A 23143-nucleotide genomic window follows, 5' to 3' on the forward strand; every position below is an offset into this window, starting at 1 on the left:
CTGTATAGTTCAAGTGACAATAAATGTTAACGTGAGTTAGACATTTAGATTTTTTACAATGTTTGACTTTTCAAAAGTCAGTTGAACCCCTTTTGCCCATTTAGCCAAAAATACACATCACCTGATATGTTCAAATCTAACACGCATCCAAGTTCATACAGCTTGGAGTTGGAAAATAATAATACGGTCAAAATACTCACTTGCCTAATAATAATAAATTATGTTTATTCAATACAGTAAACATAATTGTTATTGCAACAATCCGCGACAAAGATAAGTATACTCCAGAAGTTATGAATCTTGTTTACAGTGGTGGCTCTCTCACTTCATATGTGCGGCCGTTTGATGTCATTATCTCCAGCAGAGTCTCGTCTTCCTCAGTGTTTACTGGCGTACAGTCTGTAGCCTCCCTTAGCTATAGCTGTAGTTAGTTTGTTGCTTGTTATGTTGTCCCCTAGTCACCGTTGAGAGAATGCTCTGCTTGCGAGGGGGTGGGGGTCTCTGTGAATCTTTGACAGCGAGTGATATTTTGAACTCGGCATACTCCGGAGGAAACTTAATCCACTTTGCAGTACGTACATATTACCTCGGTCTTGTCCAGAAAACCACCTGGCAACGATTTATAACCAAGCTTTTTCTGTTTCTGCTGTCAAACACAACTTTACCATGGTTTCTGTCCTGCCTGCCTGCCTCCCTTGACTTCCCGGTTTGTTTCCCATTGTTTGTTTCTTTACTTTTGTCAAATTTGTTTGTCCCTGCGGTTTTGTACTTTTGTATTCAGCTTTTTAATAAAGCTTGCTTTTCGTTTGAACCCTCATACCTGCCTCCCCTTGTTTTCGCTACTACACTTGGGTGCTGTTTTCAACCGTATGACAGAACCGTGACAGTTTCCTGATGTTTTTTTCAAACTACAGAGCAGGCCAAGGTTAGCGTTAATCGTGTTAACTTTGACAGCCCTAATATGTACACCATATATTGTTGTTTTAGTTCTTTGTTTCATTTTAGTTGGTTTGCTTGTTTTAGCATTATATCCTCCTGTAACCCGTGAGTAAGTACACTGAGAGCACAAAAACAGATTCCCCTCTATGTGAATAGATACAAAGAAGCACATGCCACTTGGCCAATAATTCTGAGCATGATTTTCAATTTGGTTTAAGTCTGATCTGTATTCTTCAGTTTAAAAAACAGTCACACAAAAGGCTAAGTGGAGTCTAAAAGTGTACAGGGAATTCTGTTTCACTTGGATTCAAAACACTGTATTATTTTTAAATGCAGTGTTGTGCCAGTTCACAGCTTTTCTGAACTAGTTCAAGTTCAGTTCATACATGCTCAAAGTGAACAGTTCACGTTCAAAGTTCACAATTTTAATTCTGAACTAGTTCAAAGTTCAGTTCATTTCACTTTTTTCGTGAGATATTCAAATAAATACTTTTTTTCACACTACGAGCTAGAAATCACTATACGTTCTTTGAAACTGTTCATTGTAGACATTTGCTCATAACACTGCTATTGTGGGTTTCTTAACAGGTGCTGAAACTTGTAGCAATACAGACAAGATAGACCAGTTCTATACTTAGTGCAATGAAATCTACTAGCATTCAATTAAATAAAGAATATATAATATGAAATATGAATATATTATTTGATATATATGATATTATATATACCTATGTGTCTCTCACTCTCGTCATTGGTCTCTGTATCTCTCTCTCTCGAGCCTCCAGCCCTCCGCGCCCTCGGCGTTGCTATGCCTAAGCCGCTCTGCTGCAATTCATCATGGGTAACGTCGTGCGGAAGCCAGTACGTTTCAACTATTCAACTCAACTATTCTCAGCCGGACACTACGTTGCCCGCAATGCATTGCGCATACAGTGCCAAAACTATTTCTGCGTTGATACATGATTTAAGCGGCACCTACAGGAGGGAGGAACTTTCTCTCTCGTTGCGTTTCAAAAGAGAAAACAGATGTCACTCAGTTTTCAATGGAAAACAAATGCCAACCTTCATTTACAGTGATGTCTGCCGTTCATGACACATAATGTGAACTAATTCACGTTCAAGATCTTTATTGAAAAATGTGTTGCGTTCAGTTCAACGTTCACGAAAAAATGAGCGTGTTCAATGAACGCGTTCTTTTGAACTCGTTCACGCACAACACTGTTTAAATGGAATGATTGTTAAGTGTTGGCCACAGGAAGATTGTACTGTACTGACCAAACAATTTGATGGAGAACATAAAAGCTTGAATGCAACATACAATCAGGTTTTTCTTTAGGTAATACCTTTTTGCATGTATCTCAAAGATCATGATTTCTCATTTGAGGTTAATGTTGAAATATAACAATGCTATCAAGAAAAGTTTAGTTAGGGTACCTTTAGAGCACAGGCATCTGCAGCAGATCCGGGGTCCACTCCAGTGATGTAGATCCCCAGTCCATACTCTGCTCCACCTCTGATCATCAGGCCCAGAGAGCGACCATCGTCCATATTAAGAATAACCTGCAGAGGAGACAGGACGATTACCAAGTGTAAAAATGGTGCAACAATGTGGAACACAGAGTTAAATAAATGAGGGTAATGGAAGACTTCTTAATAGTTGTCTGTGGTTATGTGCCTTTACAATGTTATCACAGTTTAGAAGCTGGAACCAGAGACTGATTGATATTTTTGGCAGATAAATGACTTAATGTGTTGGCCAAGTAATGTTAAATGTTGTTGAGAGAAATGTAGATTTATTTCAAGGGCACTCATTTCTATTGAGAAATTATTCTATAGGAAACATAGCAAAGCATAGAAAGGATGTCACTTTCAAAATCGGGGGGATTCCAGCTATTTTAAATAAATGTACCCTGCACAATACAGACACATCATTTGATTATCTGGTGATATAGATCACATTGATTAGTGAAGCTTCAAGTCAAAAACTGGAAGCCATGCAAATATTTGCATCGCTCTAATCACTCGAGTTTCACCACGGCTATCGGTTGTCTTTACTCATAATTTAACCGTAATACATGTTTTAAAATGATGCTGAATAACAACATACTGATACTGGTTTGTAAAACCATGAATTAATGCTTTTACAAGTGTGGAGACAATGCGGCAGGCAAAACACTTTTAAATGTGTGTTTTCTGACTGGAGATCTGATTGATCAGGCTAAGCTAACGTTGTAGCTGCTCCGTTCACCCTCACAACCAAGACAGAAATAAAGCAGTGACTGTATTCGCCATGCAATAAACAGTCTGTGGTTTGTACATGTAGTAGTTTGTGAACAGATATGAGGAGCTGAGAGCTCTGTGTGCTAACAGCTAACGACTGATGTTTTGGTTTTCTGATTCATTGTCACGTCCGGTGTGAACGCACATAGGCCTAAGCATTTTATTTTCATTAGCCTCAGAAACATTAAGAGTGGTATGAAAAGTAAACACAACTATGCCACTGTAATTTCTTTGCTCTAGAAATTCATTAAAATAAAAATAAAAACAAGTGACATGTCTCTCCTACAAGTCACATAAGCTTATGCAGAGATCTTGTGACTTGTAGCTGACGCTCTAAAGTTCCTTCATTTATTAGTTAGTATTTTTTGGAGAGTGCATAAAGTATGCCTGAGCTTTGTTTTATTTTGTTGAATGAGAACATTATCTTGTAACATTATCTCGGATGTGACGTTGTGATTGATTTCAGGGTAAAAATGTGTTGATGGAATAACCACAAAGTGTTAACTGAAATCAATCTCTGTTGGACTGATTCAGTTTTCCCTAATCCAGTTCATTGGTCTAACTCTGTAAACAATGCTGAACCTTATTTATATGAGCTATCTTTATGGACTTATACCCCCACTGCTGAGTTTTAAATGATATAACTGAAAGTCATTACCTGCACTCTAAACTTAGAAACTAAGTTATAGTTAAACTCACTCAAGTAAAGGTCCTTACAAACATCCTATTGTTAAAGCAATCAACTTTACACCTCATTGTTTCATATAACAGATCTGCATCTATGTGCATAACTTGTTATTTTAAGTCTTACAAGTCTGCCTGACCTGTAAGTGAATGGACATTTGTAAAAAGCAAACATTTATATTTTCTAAAAAATAAATGAAGGTGTGATGATAAATGATGGATGATAAAAGCAGAAAGCATGGTAAAACATCAGCTGATCAGTGTGAGCAAATCTGTTGTTGGGTAGCAGCCAAGGCTTGTGCTGGGTAACTGATGTAGGATGAGTCGGTCTTCCACAAATGTCACAACACCAAATGTCGCAATGACTCTCCTCTGAGAACATTACTACAGTCCTGAACTGACTTCTGACGGACATCAGTGGGAAGACAATTACCAATAATATTATCCTAAATAACAATATGTTTTAAATATTACAGATGCCATATCTGTCTCTGTCCGCAACACCAAAATACAAAGAAATTGGACGCCCTAGTTTTAGGCAAGACGCCCTATTTTTTTCCTCCGCTGTTTTCCCCGGTAACTTCGCTGAATGTGATCAAAATTCAGCGATTCAAGCCGAAATCTCGCGAAATCACGCTAAACTCACATCTCGCGAGTGACTCGCGGCGAGTCGCGAGACTCGGATTGCATTGGTCGATTTTCCGTGACGCGGTGTGGACGGGCGCTGTATTGGTGGAATATCTGATATTTTTAACAATCTTTACAAACATGACAGAAAGCCTGATAACTATAGCAGTATTTCTGAGTTTTTCTGGATTCTTTGGTGGCAATAACTGTCGATGAACCGGGGGAAAAACAACAACAAAAACGTCAGGACGATGCGACCGGCGCGGAACTGTAGTGGGGAGGGGGGCGCATGAGGAGATCAAATGTGTATGGTTCCTTTGAATAATAGGGAGCCTTTACTTTTAAAAGATCGATAAATGGATGTTGTTTGTGGAGAACAGTGTACTTAATTCCCACTATTGACATATTTACAGTTGATAATGTCCTTTATAATATTTGATTGATTTGATTTGATTTGATATGACGGCTAAATGAAAAATAAGGCTAAATGAAAATGATTTCTTCCAGTTACTGTGAAAGATGAGGAAAAGAGCAAGAACACAGACAATGAAATCCAGCTTCTTCCAGCAGAGTAGTCATGTAAGAATTGTTTTCTTGTGTGAATGTTCAAAGGTGTGAAAGGTCAGAAAACCATCACAAACACATAGCTAATACAACTGTATGCTAGGTGTGTTGCATAAATATATGATATGATATAGATTAACAAAATTGAATAAGTACACATACAAGATGTAGGCTATGTATGTGACAATTAAGTTGTACCTTTTAGTTTCAGTTACACTCACTGTTCTTTGTATTAGCTTATGAAACATATTATATTGTATATCAATCAGTGTTATTATAATATTGCCAAAAAATGATCTGGTCTTCCCCACCCCCCAACACACACACACATACCTCCTCCCAGCCTCAGCACAAAAATAATGTTGTAACAAAGAGAAAAACGTGGCTGTATTCCACAAAATTTGCACCTCAAAATGCAGGAAATAGTGTTTCAGAGAGTTGTGAATTTCAAAAATATTCGGGGGGGGGATGCCCCCGGGCCCCCCTACAATACTCGTGCCTGCGGCGCTCGTGCATTGCTAGACCATTGAAAAAAAAATGGGACACCCTGTAAAAAAATCCTAGCTAAAAGCCTGCGCAACACATACTGTATAAAGCTCCCATAACATTAACGGTTACAATGTTGTTGTTTTTAATCTTTGCAACTTTTGATAACAAAATGCCACGCAAATAATGAATTTTGCTTCAGCCTCAAAACAGTAGCTGTATCTCAAATTTTAAGTCTTTCATTGGTGTCAAGGTTCTGGGTTGGTCAGTTTCCTGTTTTATTTTTTAAAGTATTCTCACCCTGTATCATGTCTGTTGTTATATACATACCTCCTCTGAATCAGCCTTGTTGGTAGTTCCAGCAAATCCGTTTTTCTGTTCTAGTTTTAATTTTTCCATCCTGGTCTTATTAGTTGTATTTGTCACCAACTAGTCTGCAGCACTCCTGTCCCGAGTTGACTCTAGCCCCAAAACATTCCTGTGAACCCACTGACATCCTTACCAGCCATGAGAACTGTTCCTTCTGTCCACTTACGTTTCAGGGAAATTATTGTCCCTCGTCCAGTCGTCAGACCTGATAACACTCCTCCCTACTGAGCTGAGGCAGAGTTCTGATACCCCTGCTCAGGTGCAACTGTTCAACTCCGTCCTGCAGAGCTGCCACAGTCCAAATGTTCCTGCTGAACTGCGGCGGCCCTGACTTTACCCTGTATGATCCAGTATCAGTTGGGGGTCCAGCCACAGCCTTCAGCCACCAGAGAGCATGCCCAGTCAGCCCCAAGTGTGGCTGAGGTCATGCTCCTGCCCGTCATCCAGAGCAGCTCTTCCAGTCTGCCTGAGGGTCTTTTTCTCTTCTCCTGTGAAGCTACACTTTTCACTTTTATCTCTGTCCTGCTCAGTCATTGCTGTATCATTTAGTTTGTTTTGTTCCTGTTGCCTTCGGTCCCCTGCAAGCTACTAACCTGCATAGTGCATCAAATGCAACAGGAAATGAAAATCACCATTGTTAGCAAGCTGGCTAACTAGCAATGTAGTCATGGGCCTGTGGGGGAGTGTGGTCTTCCATCAATCAGAAGGTTGTGGGTTCAGTCCCAGCCCCTGCAGTCAACATGTCGATGTATCCATGGGCAAGATTCTTAATCCCAAGTAGTTCCTGATGGCATGACCAATGGTGTGTGAATGTGTGTGAATGTTAGCTGCCTCGAGATGTGGCACATTGCTCTGTATGAATGAGGCGTGAATGTGTGAATGATGACTTGTAATCATAAAGCGATTATAGGGGTGTTGGAGTCTGGATAAAGCGCTATAAAAGTATACAAATACAGTCAATTAATCATTTTACCAATTGCCGTAAACAGACATAACAAACTCTTCAATTCACCAAACATGCATAATGATGGCTTATATCCAACAACAGTATAGTGCAGTGTTCCCCAAAACATTTATCTTTACTTCCATTACTTAACTAAGATGTGTTTTGTTGATGGGGAGTGTCCTGTGTTTCCCACTCAACTTTCAGATTTTGGTTATGATTGCACAGGTTACTCATTCGGCACTGCATTTTACCATACTTCTTAATGTTAACACACTAATGGGGCACTGATTCTCCACCCATTGGTTTACGACTGCAGTCTAATTCAATTGAGTGTTTAAATACTATTTATATTATATTCTTCTATTATTCTTCATTTTAAGTTTTACCAATTGTGTTGCTACATTAAAAGTGTGAAATGTTCAAACCCCAATTCCAATGACGTTGGGACGTTGTGTAAAACTTAAATAACAACAGAATACAATGATTTGCAAATCCTTTTCGACCTATTTTCAATACACTACAAAGACAAGATATTTAATGTTCAAACTAATCAACTTCATGTTTTTTTTTACAAATATTCACTGAATGTGATGCCTGCGACACGTTCCAACAAAAGACTGGCAAAGTTGATGAATGCTCCCACCATCCCTGCTTATTTCAGACAACACCAAAAACAGCGTGGCTTCATGGTGAAAGAGTGAGGGTACTAGTCTGCAGTCTAGACCTGTCTGCCATTGAACATGTGTGGCGCATTATGAAGTGTAAAATACGACAACGGAGACCCCGGTTCGCTGAGCAACTGAAGTCGTACATCAAGCAAGAATTGGAATGAATTCCATCTACAAAGCTTCAACAGTTAGTGTCCTCAGTTCCATAACTGAGGACACTCAGTCCTCAGTTCCATAACTGAGGACACTAACAACTTATTGTTGAAAGGACGTAAACTGTCCCAGCTTTATTGGGAAGTGTTGCAGGCATAACAATCTAAATGAGTGAATATTTGCAAAAAAACATAAAGTTTATCAGTTTGAACATTACATATCTTGTCTTTGTAGTGTATTCAACTGGGTATACTGTAGTTCGAAGTGATTATTTTTATTTCAATGTTAAATAACAATTCACATGGCCGTCGTATAGCTCAGTCGGTAGAGCTGACTGATATACTGGGGTTGGATCCCCATGCGGTGGACCTAAGTTCGAATCCGGCCTGAGTCCCCTTTGCCGGCCGTCATCCACTCTGTCTCCCCATTTCTCAACTGCACTATATTAAAGACACTGGTTGCCCCAAAAAACATTTTAATAAATAAATAAGAATTATTAAAAAAACACCAAAAAAAACCTGATTCACAGCAAGTAAGCATTAAGTTAATATTTCAACCATGTTATAATAAATAAAACACTCAAAACACTTAAATAGAGAAAGTCAATAACGCTGGACACAGTTTGTTTAGTGACATACTGTAGTGTTGAACTACAAAATATTTTCTACTTTTTTTTATTTTTGTCAAATGCCTCACACCAATACATCAGTCTTGGACGATTCCTCTCCTGTACCAGCATCACAGACATACCCACATTGTTCTTACCGTCCTCTCTTCCATGCCCTGTCCTTGCCTCTGGTTGGTCTCATGGCTGTCGGGCGGTGGGGAGACGTTCCGGCCCTCAGGGTCCACCCAGCTGTACACATGGTTGGTGATGTAGCCTCCAGGAATCCGACCCATGGAACACACTGTAATGGCCAGCTTCTTGCACCCCTTGAGCACCTGCATCACAGGAAGAAGGTAGGGTTGTGAAAGTACTACATGCAGCAGACCTAGTGACGCTTTCACAGCAATCCTTTCGCTATCATATAGGATAAACCTATAAAACTAGGTGTTTTATGGCAGAGAATGTTGGCTTTGTGCATAAGGATATCCATAGATTTGTGAAATGTTTGGCTGGTTTAAGCAGTTGATATTGATTTGTTTAAAACTGAGTTTATAATTTGATGTTTTGAGTTTATTATTTCCTTTAAGCTTGCACACTTGAAATCGTGTTCCAGCGGACCTCCAGTGGACCATCAGTGATGCATGGTGTGGTCGGAGATCCAACACGTGAAACTTCTAATTTAAAAAAGCCAACACTGGTTTTAGGTTCCTCTTTAACAGGACAAGACTTTTACATCACCTTAAAACATACTTTATGAACCAGCACCTAGTGGGGCTTAATGGCACAGAAGGCTTCAGCTTTTAGCTAAAGAATTTAGACATTTTAGTTAACACTTAGAGGGTCTCCCAGTCATTTCAATCATGGCCGTTATTGCTCCCATCAGGCTGTAGTAAACAGCTCTGGTAAACCCACAGTATAATCCGTCAACCCTGACTACTTAGTATGCAGAGCGTAGTCTGAGATCACATTGGTACAAATCAAAAACATTTTGCCTCAGGACATAACCTTGCTGAACATTATGTTGACCACTTAACTGCATTTTTTAAGCCAGAGATGGTAAATTATAATTTAAAAAAAACCTTTAATCATTGGTCAATGATTTAACAGAAGGCAGATTGTTGCTGGTAAAAGCCACCGTGAGTTCAAATAAATCCTGTTTAATGTCTGTCACCTGCAACATGGGGCCAGGGTTGAAGATGAAAAAGAAACAACAGAAACATTGGGGACATGTTTCTGTTTGTGTCAGAAGAGAATAACTTTTTAAGCATTAATTGTAGCATTTCAGTCTCCCTACAAGATTTGCAAATGTCAACTAAAGTATGATTACATGAACACTGAAGATAGGGAAAGATGCTGGTCTTGATAAAGTCTGTGCTGACTTGAAGCACTATCTTATTTTGTTCTCTGTCATTATTGTTGCTTCTCATTTGGTCCTCATAAAAGCTCTCCCTTGTAATTAAGGACTCCAATTTGACTCCAATATTGGAGCACATCTGCCCTACTGAAGTGTCGTTGAGCAAAACACTGAGGGCTGCTGCTCTGTTGTTCAGTGTGGCCCTTTGCCTCCGTGTGGGAGCAATTTCCCTCAGGGATCAAAAAGAATTACATTATTTATGGATCTCTTAATTTGTCCTTTCTACAGTAACTTAAATAACAACAGTGGCAGATTATGCATGCTTAAAACCCGTCCTCTTCTTCCTCGCCTCCCTCCAAACTGTGCTGTGAGGAGGATGGATGTCAGTCCTTGCAGTGTTGATGAGAGTTCAGTTTGTGTGTCAGCAGTGACACTGCAATGTGTCTTTCAGCAGTGCCTTGGCCATAATTCAGTCTAACTGAGCTTCTTTATCACTGCCATCTCAAGGGTAATCCAAAAATAGACAAAGGATACAGATGAGCATGTCACAGTCACATCCAAGGACTATATGTAGAGAGTGAATGGGCCCATTCTGCCAGCTCAGACACACTGGCTAGAGTCTCATCTCTGTTTTTACATTCTTTAATCCTAAGAAAATCTAAAATATCTTTAAAAACTACAACTACCATTATATCAGCTGTGCACCATGATGCAAAACGACACCATACACTGCCTGGCCAAAAGAAATGTCACACACTCTAACATTTCGTTGGACCGCCTTTTGCTTTGATTACGGCACGCATTTGCTGTGGCATCGTTTCCACAAGCTTCTGCAATGTCAGAACATTTATTTCTGTCCAGAGTTGCAATAATTTTTCGCCAAGATCTTGTAGTGATGACGGGAGATTCGGACCACTGCGCAAAGTCTTCTCCAGCACATCCCAAAGATTCTCAATCGGGAGAGAGACCAGAGATCAATACCCTTTGTGTACCTTTACTTGCTCATCAGATAATGTGTCATTAATAACTGTATGGTGTTTGGTGCTTTAAGATTTCCACCCCAAATCAAAATAATTTTGCCTCTTGAGCAGCTTTACTTCCAAAAGATGTTAGTTTAGATGTACAGAAGAGGAAAGGAAGCTGCCATGCTCACTGTACACAGATATGCACACCCTAACGAAGCTAAGCAGCAGTCTTGGAACAGCTCCATCATGTTTGTGAGGCTACATTAACCCCAGGCAGCGACAGTCACCTGCACTGTCCTCACACACATGATGAATGGGCTCGCTACAGTGTTGGCTGAGCACAAGGCTGAAGTTGCTGCAGGATCTGACAGAGTATAATTCGCCGTCAGCCCTTTACAGAACACTATAGCTGTTTATCACAGGCCTTAGCACTCAGTTTGTCTGAGCTGGGCCGGTCTCGAAATCCAACATTAAAGAAGAAGCTGTCTCACATACAGAACATGTTGGATCTTAATTTAGCTATCCATCTTGTTGAAATATGACACCTACTTAACAATACAATCAATAAGTCAAAAATAAAATGGAATGTTCATTTTAAAGGACAGTTGGCAAAATATGTCTTGCAGAAACGTGTCTTCTTTATTTACACATGTTGCATTTTACTTCAGCTGAATGGGGCAATGGTTTTACAGTGTTTTAAAGGAGAGCTAGATTTCTCATTCTACATCTGATAGAAAGTGTAGCTGCTCGGGGAACAACGTAATGACGTTGTTCATTACTTAGAGGATCACTGTCCCTAATAATAGTGAGTGGCCAAACCTGAACACTGCCAGGAGGAGATACATGAGTCTAAATCAATAAAGTTTAAATTGAGTCCTTTTTGTCAAATTAAGACATACTGAGAAATGAGATTGTCCCTAACTATTTGACACAAGGAGATTTACACATGCTTTTATGTCCTCTTAACTGGATTACTGCACCTTCCTCCTAACCATCTGCTCAGCTCAAGGCTTGAGAATGCCTCACCAAGGCTTTTCACCCGGACTCACTCCTGTTGGCTGTATTACACACATTTTTAACTAATTCAGTATAACCGCTCTGGCTTGACAAGAAACTGGTCTTAGTGACATTTTAGACATTTCTACCTTTTACATGGTCTAGAAAGAGTTCTGATTTTCCAGGTGGGGCACAGTATGAAGTGTTGTATCAATTTTCTTGTGCATTGGAAATCAATTGCTAATGAAATGGAGTGAAGGAATACGGCAGTGTGGCTGACCTTGAATGCTATCTGACTCAGCTAAAAGGCTGCTGGCTCTTGCTTCAATCCCGGCACTCAGCCCTCAGCTTCTCTCATCCACAGGGAGAAACAAAGCGTCCCAGCAGACGGTTCCAGTACACTAAGTAGACTGTTGGCATGCTCAGCGCCTCCAGCCTAAAGATACTGCAGTCACAAACACCATTTAACAGAAAGTGAAAAAGCCTATTGCCTAGTTCCTGTTGACAAAATGGTGGAACCAGAGGTGGGCTAATAGATCATTTTCAAAAGACAGTTTGACAAGTCAAAGCAGGAAAAACCTAAGCAGAATAAGTCAAATCAATAATGGTTGCCTTGATTTAGGGGAGCCACATTGTATTGTGCAGGCTCACTCACTGAACTGTGTTGACAGTAAGAATATAGGCCTAAAAAGGACCTATATTCCATTCCACAAGGTGTCTTTCAGTTCGTCGTTCTGTCTGATACCCAGAAGATCAAACCAGATTATGTTTTTTTCACGCTTTTTCTCTTGTGCTAATAGAATACAGCATCAAGGAAGAAAATGAGTCGCCGGGTTTTAATTCAGCTATGTCATTCATTGTTACTTTAGCTTTTTGGTTATAGCCAACATGTCCATCTAGCCTCAACAATTTGTCAACATACCAAGGGGTGACCTCAAATGTGAATACTTTTCACAGTTAGGGAATTTACTTTGCATATCTTTTCAGTTTGATCTCCAAATAAAGAAGTTAAGATAAGATAAGTTGGTGTTTTGTTGACCTAACTTAACTTAACTAATTTAGGTAGTTTTACTGTGTTACTTGGCTGAGTATACTGCACTGTATACGCGTGCCTCATTAACCTCAGCTTTGTTCAGCTTTGAATGTCATGTTTGAGAAATATAATTACATTTCCACCTGATTTAAAGGTCCCATATTATGCAAAAGGCACCTTTTAATGTATTTTCTACAAATATGTGTCCCCGGTGTGTAAGGAGACTCACAAAGTGTCAGAAAATACAACCCTCTCTCTTTTCCTCCTTATCCACATCTCTATAAACGGGGGTACAAACGAGCTGATCCAGATTTGCGTCGGTTATGATGTCATAACGGAAATGTGGGCTGGCTTTACATTGAACTCCCGACAACATTCACCCACAAGACAAGTCCCAACCTATCATCCCCAATATACAGTCAGTGAGATGAATCCCCCCTGCAGCACCTCTGTGTGTCTGTGTATTCAGCAGGATGTCTGCAGGAGGGACTTAGAGTTGTTGTTTATATAATACATATAATGTCTCTGTTCTAGTGGTAAACTCTGAGAAGTGTTTCAGAAATAATGCTGGATGTGGTTTGAACATAATATGGGGTTTAATCACGGCAGCGTTCAGCTGAGTTTCTCCCGGTAGCAATCTCTCTTCAGAGGAGAGATCATGTTTGGTATTTTGAACAAAACACTTCACAGACATGTTTTGTATAGATATGGCCCTACGATAGATTGTTCAAATATAGCATGATTGAGGACCTTTATGGTCAGCATACAATAGTACTATATGCATGTATGTGTAGGTCACGGGGGGGGGGGGGGGGGGGCTATTCTTTTGGATGTTTAAGTGCTTCTCTTTCCTGGAAACTGGGATTGGTCTCTTTCCTGACAATGTGTTGATGGATGATCCTTGTCCCGCAGCTCTCCCAGATCTATCACCATTAACGAGGCACAACATCTTTTTACGGGACATGAAAAAGTTCCCTATTTTGTGTCACAGCTTAGTTGCTTGTTTTTGAGAGTTATGATAGGGAAGATGGAAAACTGCCGTGACAGGTGATCAGTCTCTAAGAGGAAGTAATGACGGACAGTTTAACTATTGGCATTATCATCTCAGAGCTGGTTGTGAAATAAAGAAGAATCTGAGCAGCCATATAAAGTCCTTTGGAAGTTCCCACATCTGGCTAAGCAGCCCAGCGGAGGATGCATATAAGTAGACTCGGTGGTAGAAAAGGTTAGCAAAGTGATGTTTTAAAAATAATGCTAGCTGGAAGATGAATGACACTTTTTACTTCTCATACAGTTCTTTAGATGAACAAGAACCAAGGGGCAACATGCAGTTGAGCAGGGGGCGGCCCCACTGCTTCAAAAAGAAGTCCAGTAGAACGCTTGAACTATTATAGTAGAAATTCCCCTTTAGAGCTTAAGGCCTCAGTTGCTGGTTTCAAGTTTTCTACAACCAAGTATGATGTTTATAAAAAGCAGCGCATGTTTAAGACACGGTTTTAATGTGATAATTCGCTATCACAGGGTTTTTCTGGTTTGGGTGTTGCCTATTTTGCCAGGGATTTTGTCCTGAAACACAGCGGTTGTTCTCGTCGAGCTGAGGACCCACGTATAAAATGAGCGGCACTTATGCAATTAACAGAAGAAGATAATGGTGCTAATTATTTGCTTACCCATCATCAATTATTGTAAGCACACATTATAATCCCCCAACCACAGTGTTTAGTTCTGCTTGTTCTTTGGCCATGTTTTCCAAGACGGGGACCTCAGCTCACCAATTAAATGTTTTTCCATTGACAGCACATAAAAACATAGAATTAAAGGACGTACTTGCCATGGAATGCATCTTCTGCCTAATTGCATCACTGATAAAATTAGTCTGCTAAACAGACTTCAACAAAAAGAGCGACCTGGATAAACTGCAGAGAGCGATGGGCCTCAGCAACTAGAGCTTCACTAACAAATCACAGAGAAAGCTGTATGACAAAGAAAGTCTCCGCAGGCGGGTCCATTGACTTTATTCAGCAATGTATCACAACGCTGAATAAGAGGTTAGGCAGAAGTAGCCACTTTCTATTCTGGGCCCAACATTTCTGCAGGCTCAGAGCCATCTAGAGCGAAAGAGAGGCAAAGATCAGTGCCGTAACTGGCAGAGACGAGTGACTATCGAGAGTGGTTTGGGCTATATATGCATGCCGCGGTGCTGGAGCCGGGATAGAGTGGGTGTGAGAGGAGATCTCAGCGGGTATTGTGTGGGGCAGGATGGGTGGGTGGATGAAGAGAGAGGGGGAGGAATTTGTTGCCATGTTAAAGGTGGTAGATGAGTTTATTTTTAACCAGGATGACAGGTGACATATGGGACAAGAGGGCAGTGTATGTCAATGCTGGTCACTGAGTCTATAGGGGCCTCCCTGAGGGCCCTTCAGTGTGACTGAATCACTACTTCAGCCTCTTAGCATTGCTAATGCTGAAAGCGCTGCCACATTATTCCCTGCTGTCTGGAGATGAACGCACATTCCAAAATAATCCAAATAAGTAACTTTGAGTTACTTATGTGCTGCAGAAAAAGCCCTAACCATATCCTTTGACTAATGCTGCATGTTGGATCAAACTGACAGGAAATATAGTGCTAATCACAACGCTTCATCAAGTGCAAATGTATGGTGATGGCTAATGTATATTTTAAACAGGTTTAGGAAGTAAATTATTTCTGCTTATCTTTGTCTTGTGGCAGCTACAATTCCAGGTGTGAAATCCTAGACTCATTAAGCAAATTGTGCTGCAAACCTTTTTACGCATTAAGCGATCTTTTTATTTAATCTATTTATTTTCTTGCTGAGCTTAGTGTAGTTGAATAGAGGCCTTTAGCCAGAAATGCTGTGCCACTGTATGGAATACTATGCTATATACCATGCTTGTTGATAACATGAAATAAAAAGCACCCATGGCCAGGGCTTCATAGCACTGCCTCCACATCATGGCATTGTTTCGGAGATTTGATTAGCTACTATAAATGACCTGCATCTGGACAGACAGCGGAGCTCCTTCTCCAACAGACTGCTCCAGCTCTGCTGTCAGAAGGACAGGTACAGGAGAACATTCCTGCCTACGGCCATAACTCTGTACAACAACTCCCCTCTGGCTGCAGAGCTGCTCTGCTCCTTATCCTCTCTGTTAACTGGACATAACATTCTCACTTTACACTTTACATTGTACATTTATATTTTACTTAATATTCCATTCATTGCAATATTATGTATAAATATCCTGATTTATATTTTGTTAACTTCAATAGTGTTAACTTGTCTGACACTTTATAGATTATTTATCTTCATAGTCAACTGTATATATATCTTTTCTCTAATGCTGGTTTATTGTAATTTCTATTCGTTCTTTGAGATGTTTATACTTGAGAATTGATTATTTCTTTGTTTTATCTCTAATTATATGCTATACCTTGTATTGTTTTATGCTGCTGCAACAAAAAATGTCCCAGTTGGGTATTCATGAAGTAAATCTTATCTTAAAAAACAATGTCAGCGGAGGTGGGTAACTGTTATTAGTGTAGTTCTCAGAACGCTCACAATTGTTTTTTAAATAAAGTGTGCTGAAAATATGTGTGCTTGTATTTCCATCTCTCTCTCTGACTCATGCAGTCACGTGTCCTTGGTGCATTAGCTTCACATAATAGGCGGGTGTGTGCATGGAGACTATTGCACAGCAGCAGCACAGAGAAAGGAACAGTGTGTCACTGTAAACACACTGAATACACATATAGAGGTAAACAACAGTGTGTAGTTGTAGGAAATGACGCAGGTGTGTGTGTGTGCGTGTGTGTGTGTGTGTGTGTGTGTGTGTGTGTGTGTGTGTGTGTGTGTGTGTGTGTGTGTGTGTGTGTGTGTGTGTGTGTGTGTGTGTGTGATTAGAACTGTCTGGGCTGTGTGGGTATGTGAAGACTGATTGATTGACATCTTTTTAAGACTCCTCTTGCACTCTGTGAGGGCGAGAAAAAAGACACCTACACCACTCTCATTCCGATGTAGATTTGTGACCTCATAAATGTCTTTTATAGTTCCTGCTCACCATCTTACTGCTGACCCGCATTAGATTTAACCAGTCGAGATGTAACCACTTCCGCATGACGGAAGCATCGACGAATATCAGAGCTTCACATGCGGCATTTTCATCACACAAAACATGAATTTGACAGCTAATGTTGCTTCAAGGAGCATCTTTTTCAAAGGAGATTTAATATGAAAAAAAGATAATTGTTCTGCATAGCTGAGTAAATGTAAATGAATCTTTAATATTAATTCACCATGGATTTAGGAAAAGTAAACTACTGAATAATACAGCCTCATTGCCAGTGTTTTGTTTGACACGTTTTGTACATAACTATTGGTTTTTAGTATGTTTGATAATACGGCAACGTTCTCTCTACATCCACGACACAGTCGCACAGAGCTACGTTGATGCGGGAGTGGGTGTGGTTAAATCTGAACTGGGTTGCAAAAACGATAGACGCGACCCGGATCAATCTGAATATTGAACACAAACAAACACACACACACACACACACACACACACACACACACACACACACACACACACACACACACACACACACACACACACACACACACACACACACACACACACACACACACACACACACACACAGTGACAGCTGTTGTGCTCTCTGATCTTCTGTAGCTGCAGTATGTGTCAGGCTGCTCCTCCACATCAGGGAAATGGTTCCCACTGGCTTCTCCCACACACTGATGCCTGCTAGAACACGGGCTTTGAAAAATGGAGAGCTGCATTCAAGCACACTTGACCACAGCAGCATCCAGCAGTTTGATAGGTAAAGCAGCAAATGCAGTCAAACAGAGAAGAGGTGTGTTCTTATTACAGCAGTCACATCCTGTTGGCTTCATCAAACTTCCAGCATGGAGCCAGCTGAGGAAGAGATGCTTTAGAAGGACTTGTGCAGGGCCTAAGAGTCATTTCGTAGTGATTATGTAATTCTCTCAACAAACAAGTAGAATGGAGCAGTCATTCTTTAAAAATAGAATTGAACAGAGGCCAATGTTAGAGAAACAGCGTATACCAGCTGTGAAACTTCATGTTCAAAGAAAGTATGACATCAGTATAGGCCCAGCACAGTGAAGGTGGTAATGCTAGATTACCAATACTGTCATTCACATGTATCTCTGTTAATCTAACTTTAACCATCCCAGGCCAATGTGTTAGGAAAAGTTTCCATCACAAATGGCTTCCCCTGCCATATATAATAGTTTATTTCCATTTTGGAAATGTAGGTGCGTCCTTATTTTCCAACTTTGCAATATCAACATTTTATTGTTGCTGATGAACTAATGACAAAAAAAGTATTGTTTAGTATTTTTGATTTAGAACGCTGCCAGAAATATATTAAATGCATTTGATCCAAGGAGTCAGTTTTCTTTTTTAAATTGGTCCTAATGATCCTATCACATTTATCCTATTGCTGTAATTGACACTCAAAACAAGAGTTAGCAACAGTTTAACATTACTTAAGGTACATCGAAACTCAGGTCAAGACCCACACAGTAAATCCACAATTTGTTATAACCAACAATTGCTCAGTATTTCTAAAGGTTAATCTTAAAATGAATGGTCAGGAGGGATATTCTGCTGTTCGCTTTGCTGATAGAGTGGTCTCAATAATGTCCTGTTGATGTTTAATATGAGGAATAATAAAATAAATCTGTGTAATAGCGAGCTGTCTGTTGTTTTCCCTTCCTTCGAGCTCAGCAGAGGCTCAGCGGAGGCCTGGGGGCTGAGGGTGCTGTATCTTAGCAGTTCCTAGGACTACACTCTTCTCGACTCTTCTGGTGGCTTGGACCTTGTTCTTCCCATCCAGCCCTCTCCTCATGACCTGCCGTCCCCCAATGGAGGCACTTGGCTGTGGCCATCTTTGTTACCATGGTTTCCTTTTGCCAAGGTATTCTTATTCATCCACTATGTGGCGTTCTGGTAAATACAACACTTGACTTCTTAAATATATGTGTAAACAGATATTACACTGCAGTATTCATGTGTTAATAAGACCACTTTTCAAATTCCGTCATTTAAAGTTGAGAACAATTTCTAACAAATCTCAGTTGATAAAAAAAATACCAATAACTTATTTTCACAACCAGGTTGAAATATACCCTTCATATGTGCCCTTATTATCAGCACTCTGAGGCTCCTGTTTAAGGGATGAGCTGCAACACTGTCTGTAACAAAATAAATGAACCCTACGGAGAGCTGCGATGGAGGCTGTTTTTTATAAAAGCATATTCAAGTATCAAGCAACATTTAGCTACATTTAAATGGTTTTAATAACTTATAACTTAACTTATGAGGTAGGGATGCAAATTATCGATTAATTCATTAATCATTAGTTGATTGACCTTATCGATCGATTAACGATTAACTGATATAAACGGCTTTTTTCCTGAGAATGTAAATTTCTCAGTGTATCAATAGTGTCTTTAACATTAAAAGCTAAATATTGCTTATTTACTGAATAAAAATGCATGCTATATTGCACAATTGATGTTTTATTGTACCAGTTAGGATAATGTGCAGATAATGGCATTTATGTAGTTTAACAAAATACATTAAGCACAGAAAATTAAAATACATAACAAAATAATTGTGCACTGGCTCACCTGTCGCATGTGAAACATTAAGCAAAATAAAATTAATTTTAAATAGAAATCTAAACAATATGGGTAGGCCTAGCCTACACAATATTAAGCCTACACATTATAATCTGGTTAACTACATATGTAAAACTTGAAACATTAGCAGCATTTATAATCCCCTTTGGTCTGAGAAAGGTAACAGTAAGATAACTAGCCCTGGAAACTTCAAATATATTCTGAACACAACTTAAATCATCCCTGAGGAAGGTGACAGTAACATTAGAGGGCGACCCTTAGAACAGTCAAATGAAGATATAGGCTACCTCTCCTGAAACAAAAACATTCCTGTCTCAATGTGTTTTGAATAGGCTCCTGACCTAGACCCCTCTATTTTTGTTCAAGAAAATAAGCATATTAACGTGGTCAGGAGTAAGTCGTGTGCGCAGCCTGTTTACAGTCAGGCCAGCTGCTGAGAATACACGTTCTGATGGGACAGACGTGCCCGGTATGCACAGATATCGTCGTGCCACATTTGCCAGCCTCGGAAATCTTCCTTCATTGACTTTCCACCATTCTGTGGGACTGGAATCAAGGAGTGGTGAGGCATCCTTCAGAAACATGTCCACTTCCTCTTTAATGTCATCGTTGCTGCTGGTGGTATAGTTTTCACCCAGTAGAAGAGTCATAGCAGAAGTGTGTCTCTGAAGTGTAGCTCCCTGGACTGGCACATCATCTCCAGTGGTGGCTTCATTTGTTGATGTGGAGTCCACATGTTCTTCCATAGCCAGTTCAAGCAGTTTGGTATTAGCTGAGATCCTGCTTGCTGGGCTTAGAAATCCCAGGTGCTTATGCCGTGGGTCCAGCATCGTTGCTATCATTGGTGTTGTTGATGTGAGGTCTTCAGACTCAACCTGTTAAAATTAAATAAAGGAGAAAGCTAGCATTAGAGTTTTATTTAATAAGGTTTGACATGACAAGGGTACAACTGCATAAAAACGCAGTTTACACTGTGACAATGTGTTGGTGATAAGTGATTCACCCCATAATCTGTTATATAGCTCAAATGTGATCGAAGAGTTTAATTAATTAATGGCCATAGCTTACCTTCATCCGTTCCCCCAACGAAGTGCGCACTTTAGATTTGAATTCCGCCACTCGTTGCTGTCTCCATTTGCCATCTTGAGATGCGTGTTAATCAGACTAAATGTGATGGGGTACGTGTTGGATATGGATACCTCCGCCTCTGCTGACATTACAGTAGTAGCACATTGGAGAGCCTCTAGTGCTGGCGCTATGTCCTCCATAAGCTGCCAGAAGTCGTCTCTCAACTCCAGCGTCCTCGCATCTGAAAGCTTGGTCTCTGAGCGGTCTGATAGCACAGCACACACGGCCCATCGCTGTTCTACGAGTCTGCCAAACATCGCATGTACAGAGTTCCACCTGGTCTTACAGGACTGAATGAGCCGATGAGCTGGTAGCTGCATTTGTCTTTGTTTTGCTTCTAGCGCTTTCGTTGCTGGTGTGCTGTGATTGAAGTGCTTGACCAGCCTGCCAGCAGCTCCAATTACTCGGTTGACACCAGCAGCAGCGAATCCGTCATTGACGGCCAGATTTAAAGTATGAGCAAAGCAACACACTGACTTCCAACTGACTCGTGCGGGGTTGTTTGCTGAAACAATGTTCCGAGCGTTGTCGTGCACACAGGCTACTACACGGCCGGTGAGTCCCCATGACTCCACAGCCTGGTTCAGTTTGGCAGCTAAATTATCAGCTGTATGTCTCTCGGATAAGCTCTCCGTAAGAAGGACTGCCGACTTTACCTGCCAGTCGTTTTCAATATAGTGGCAAGTAATCGTGATGTAGCTTTCTGTAGTCAGTGCTGTCCAACAATCCGTCGTCAGAGCCACATTAGCCGCGGACAAACATGTTTTTAGCTTAGCCTTCTTAATTTCGTAGCGTGCCTCCAAGTTGGAAGTCACAGTCGCTCGCGAAGGGATGTTATATCCTGGCTCCATGAATTGTATCAGCTCCCGAAATCCCTCGGCCTCGGTGGTGCTAATTGGCATTATATCTCTTTCAATCATCCCGCAAATTCTCTGAGTAATGCCGTCTGCTTTTCTTTGGTCGCATACTCGCCTTCCCAGCACAGCAGCAATTGTAGGTTGTGAAGGCGACGGAATGGCTAACGTTACATGCAAGTTGTTCAGGTGGTATCTTAACGAACTTGTAGAGCTGTTGTATTTAAATGTAGCACCGCAAAGTTTGCATTGTGCGTCTTTTTCATCGTTAATTAATCTAAAATGCTCCCACACTCCACTCCGTTTTGACCGCCTCATCATTGTTTGTTTTAGTTTTTTTGCCGCCTCAAGTTTGTGTCTAGCTCTAGCGGCTCGCGAGAATCTCGGGTCACGTTCAAGAACGTCCTGTGGGAAACGGTCATAGATTACAATGTTCAATTAGTCACAATTAATTTAATTTAATCGAGTAAATTCTTTTCGACAATTAATCGATAGTCGATTAACCGTTAACATCCCTATTATGAGGCAATAAGCCTCTCCTCTAGTGAGGGGCTCAGCTTTTCATATGTTTTTCTGTTTGTGGCCCTGAGTGAAAACAGTTTGGACACCCCTGATTTAAAGTGACCACTGGTTAGGGCTTCCTGACTGAAACATTATTATTTATGACATCATTAGTTAAATAACTATGAAGGACCATTGCATGTCTCTGTTCTGGCTGCCACAGTTCTGTATACTTCAATGAGAAAGAAGGAAAGAAGTAAAAACTAAGTTCTGATACTAACATCTTTATTAAGTAATAGAATATTTTTTGGCGAGATAAAGGATCATTTCACCATATTTTGACCTTCATTCAAAACATGATAAACCAGTGAAAAGGGGCCTAAAATGTCACCCCCACTACACAATGCTTTTTGTATGGTGTAATAGCCCAACAGTTTGGAAACAACTCGTCTTAAACCATATTTTGTAATTGAAAAGTTTGTTATAAAATCCATTGCTTAAAAATATTTATCTTAAAAGTTACTGGGAACTAAAGTTTGCCAAATGTATGTAGTAACAAGTACCATATTTCCCTCTGAGATGTAGTAGAGTCAGAGCATGTCAATAAAACCCCAAAAACATCTTGGGTAAGCATCTACAGTGCATCAGAGACATCAGGGAGGAGAGGGGCCTGTTCCAGTATCCCAGCACTTTGAAACCAGCAGATACTACACTTTACACATCTAATCGAGGCTGGGATTGTGGTTTCAATCTGTGTTTATCTGGCATCTGGCTTAATGAGACAGCAGCATCTAAACATACAGCTGCTTTTACATTAACACAAAGCAGAAACATAAAACTCCACAATTAACCCCCCCATTTAATTGAAACAATTGTACTGGGTTACTTTTAACAAAGCCAAACAGCCTGTGTTCAGGGCAAGTCAACTCATTGATTTCCCATAGGTAATTCTCCACAACACTGTTCTTACATAATTGTAAAAGTACTTATTATCACAAATGAGGTCCTCCGTGTATGCAGCCACCTACCTGGCCTTTAGCTGGTGAATAGCTTTGAAGTCACGCTGCAGACACAAACAGAAGCACAGAGGTGCAGCGGGCCTTACATGGTAGCAGCTTCATTAAAGCTGTAATTAATTAAGGAAGTGGACGTACACTGAAGGAGAGGCCCAGCTTTGAGAAGGAGCTGAAAATATAGCTTCACATGTCTCTGAATATTAACGAGATCTATTAAGAACACTGCGATAATGTCCCAGGGGAAGGCTCATTATGGATAAGGA

The 23143-nt window shown here is 40.4% G+C and overlaps 1 protein-coding gene and 1 long non-coding RNA gene across 2 annotated transcripts in view; both read right to left on the bottom strand.

The window, feature by feature from the left end:
- The window catches only part of LOC134873578 (whirlin-like), a 73983-nt gene that overhangs the window by 46191 nt on the left and 4649 nt on the right, over window positions 1-23143 (bottom strand). The window contains 2 exon segments of the mRNA XM_063897332.1: window positions 2374-2499; window positions 8482-8658. Coding sequence (XP_063753402.1) covers window positions 2374-2499; window positions 8482-8658 — 303 coding nt within the window.
- Window positions 19239-23113, bottom strand: LOC134873580 (uncharacterized). The gene is made up of 2 exons (XR_010166969.1): window positions 20450-23113; window positions 19239-20256 (listed from the first exon to the last, which is right to left on the bottom strand). It is a non-coding gene; the product is annotated as an uncharacterized LOC134873580 (long non-coding RNA).

The sequence above is a fragment of the Eleginops maclovinus genome, chromosome 12 (assembly GCF_036324505.1).
Source record: "Eleginops maclovinus isolate JMC-PN-2008 ecotype Puerto Natales chromosome 12, JC_Emac_rtc_rv5, whole genome shotgun sequence".
NCBI classification, from domain to species: Eukaryota; Metazoa; Chordata; class Actinopteri; order Perciformes; family Eleginopidae; genus Eleginops; species Eleginops maclovinus.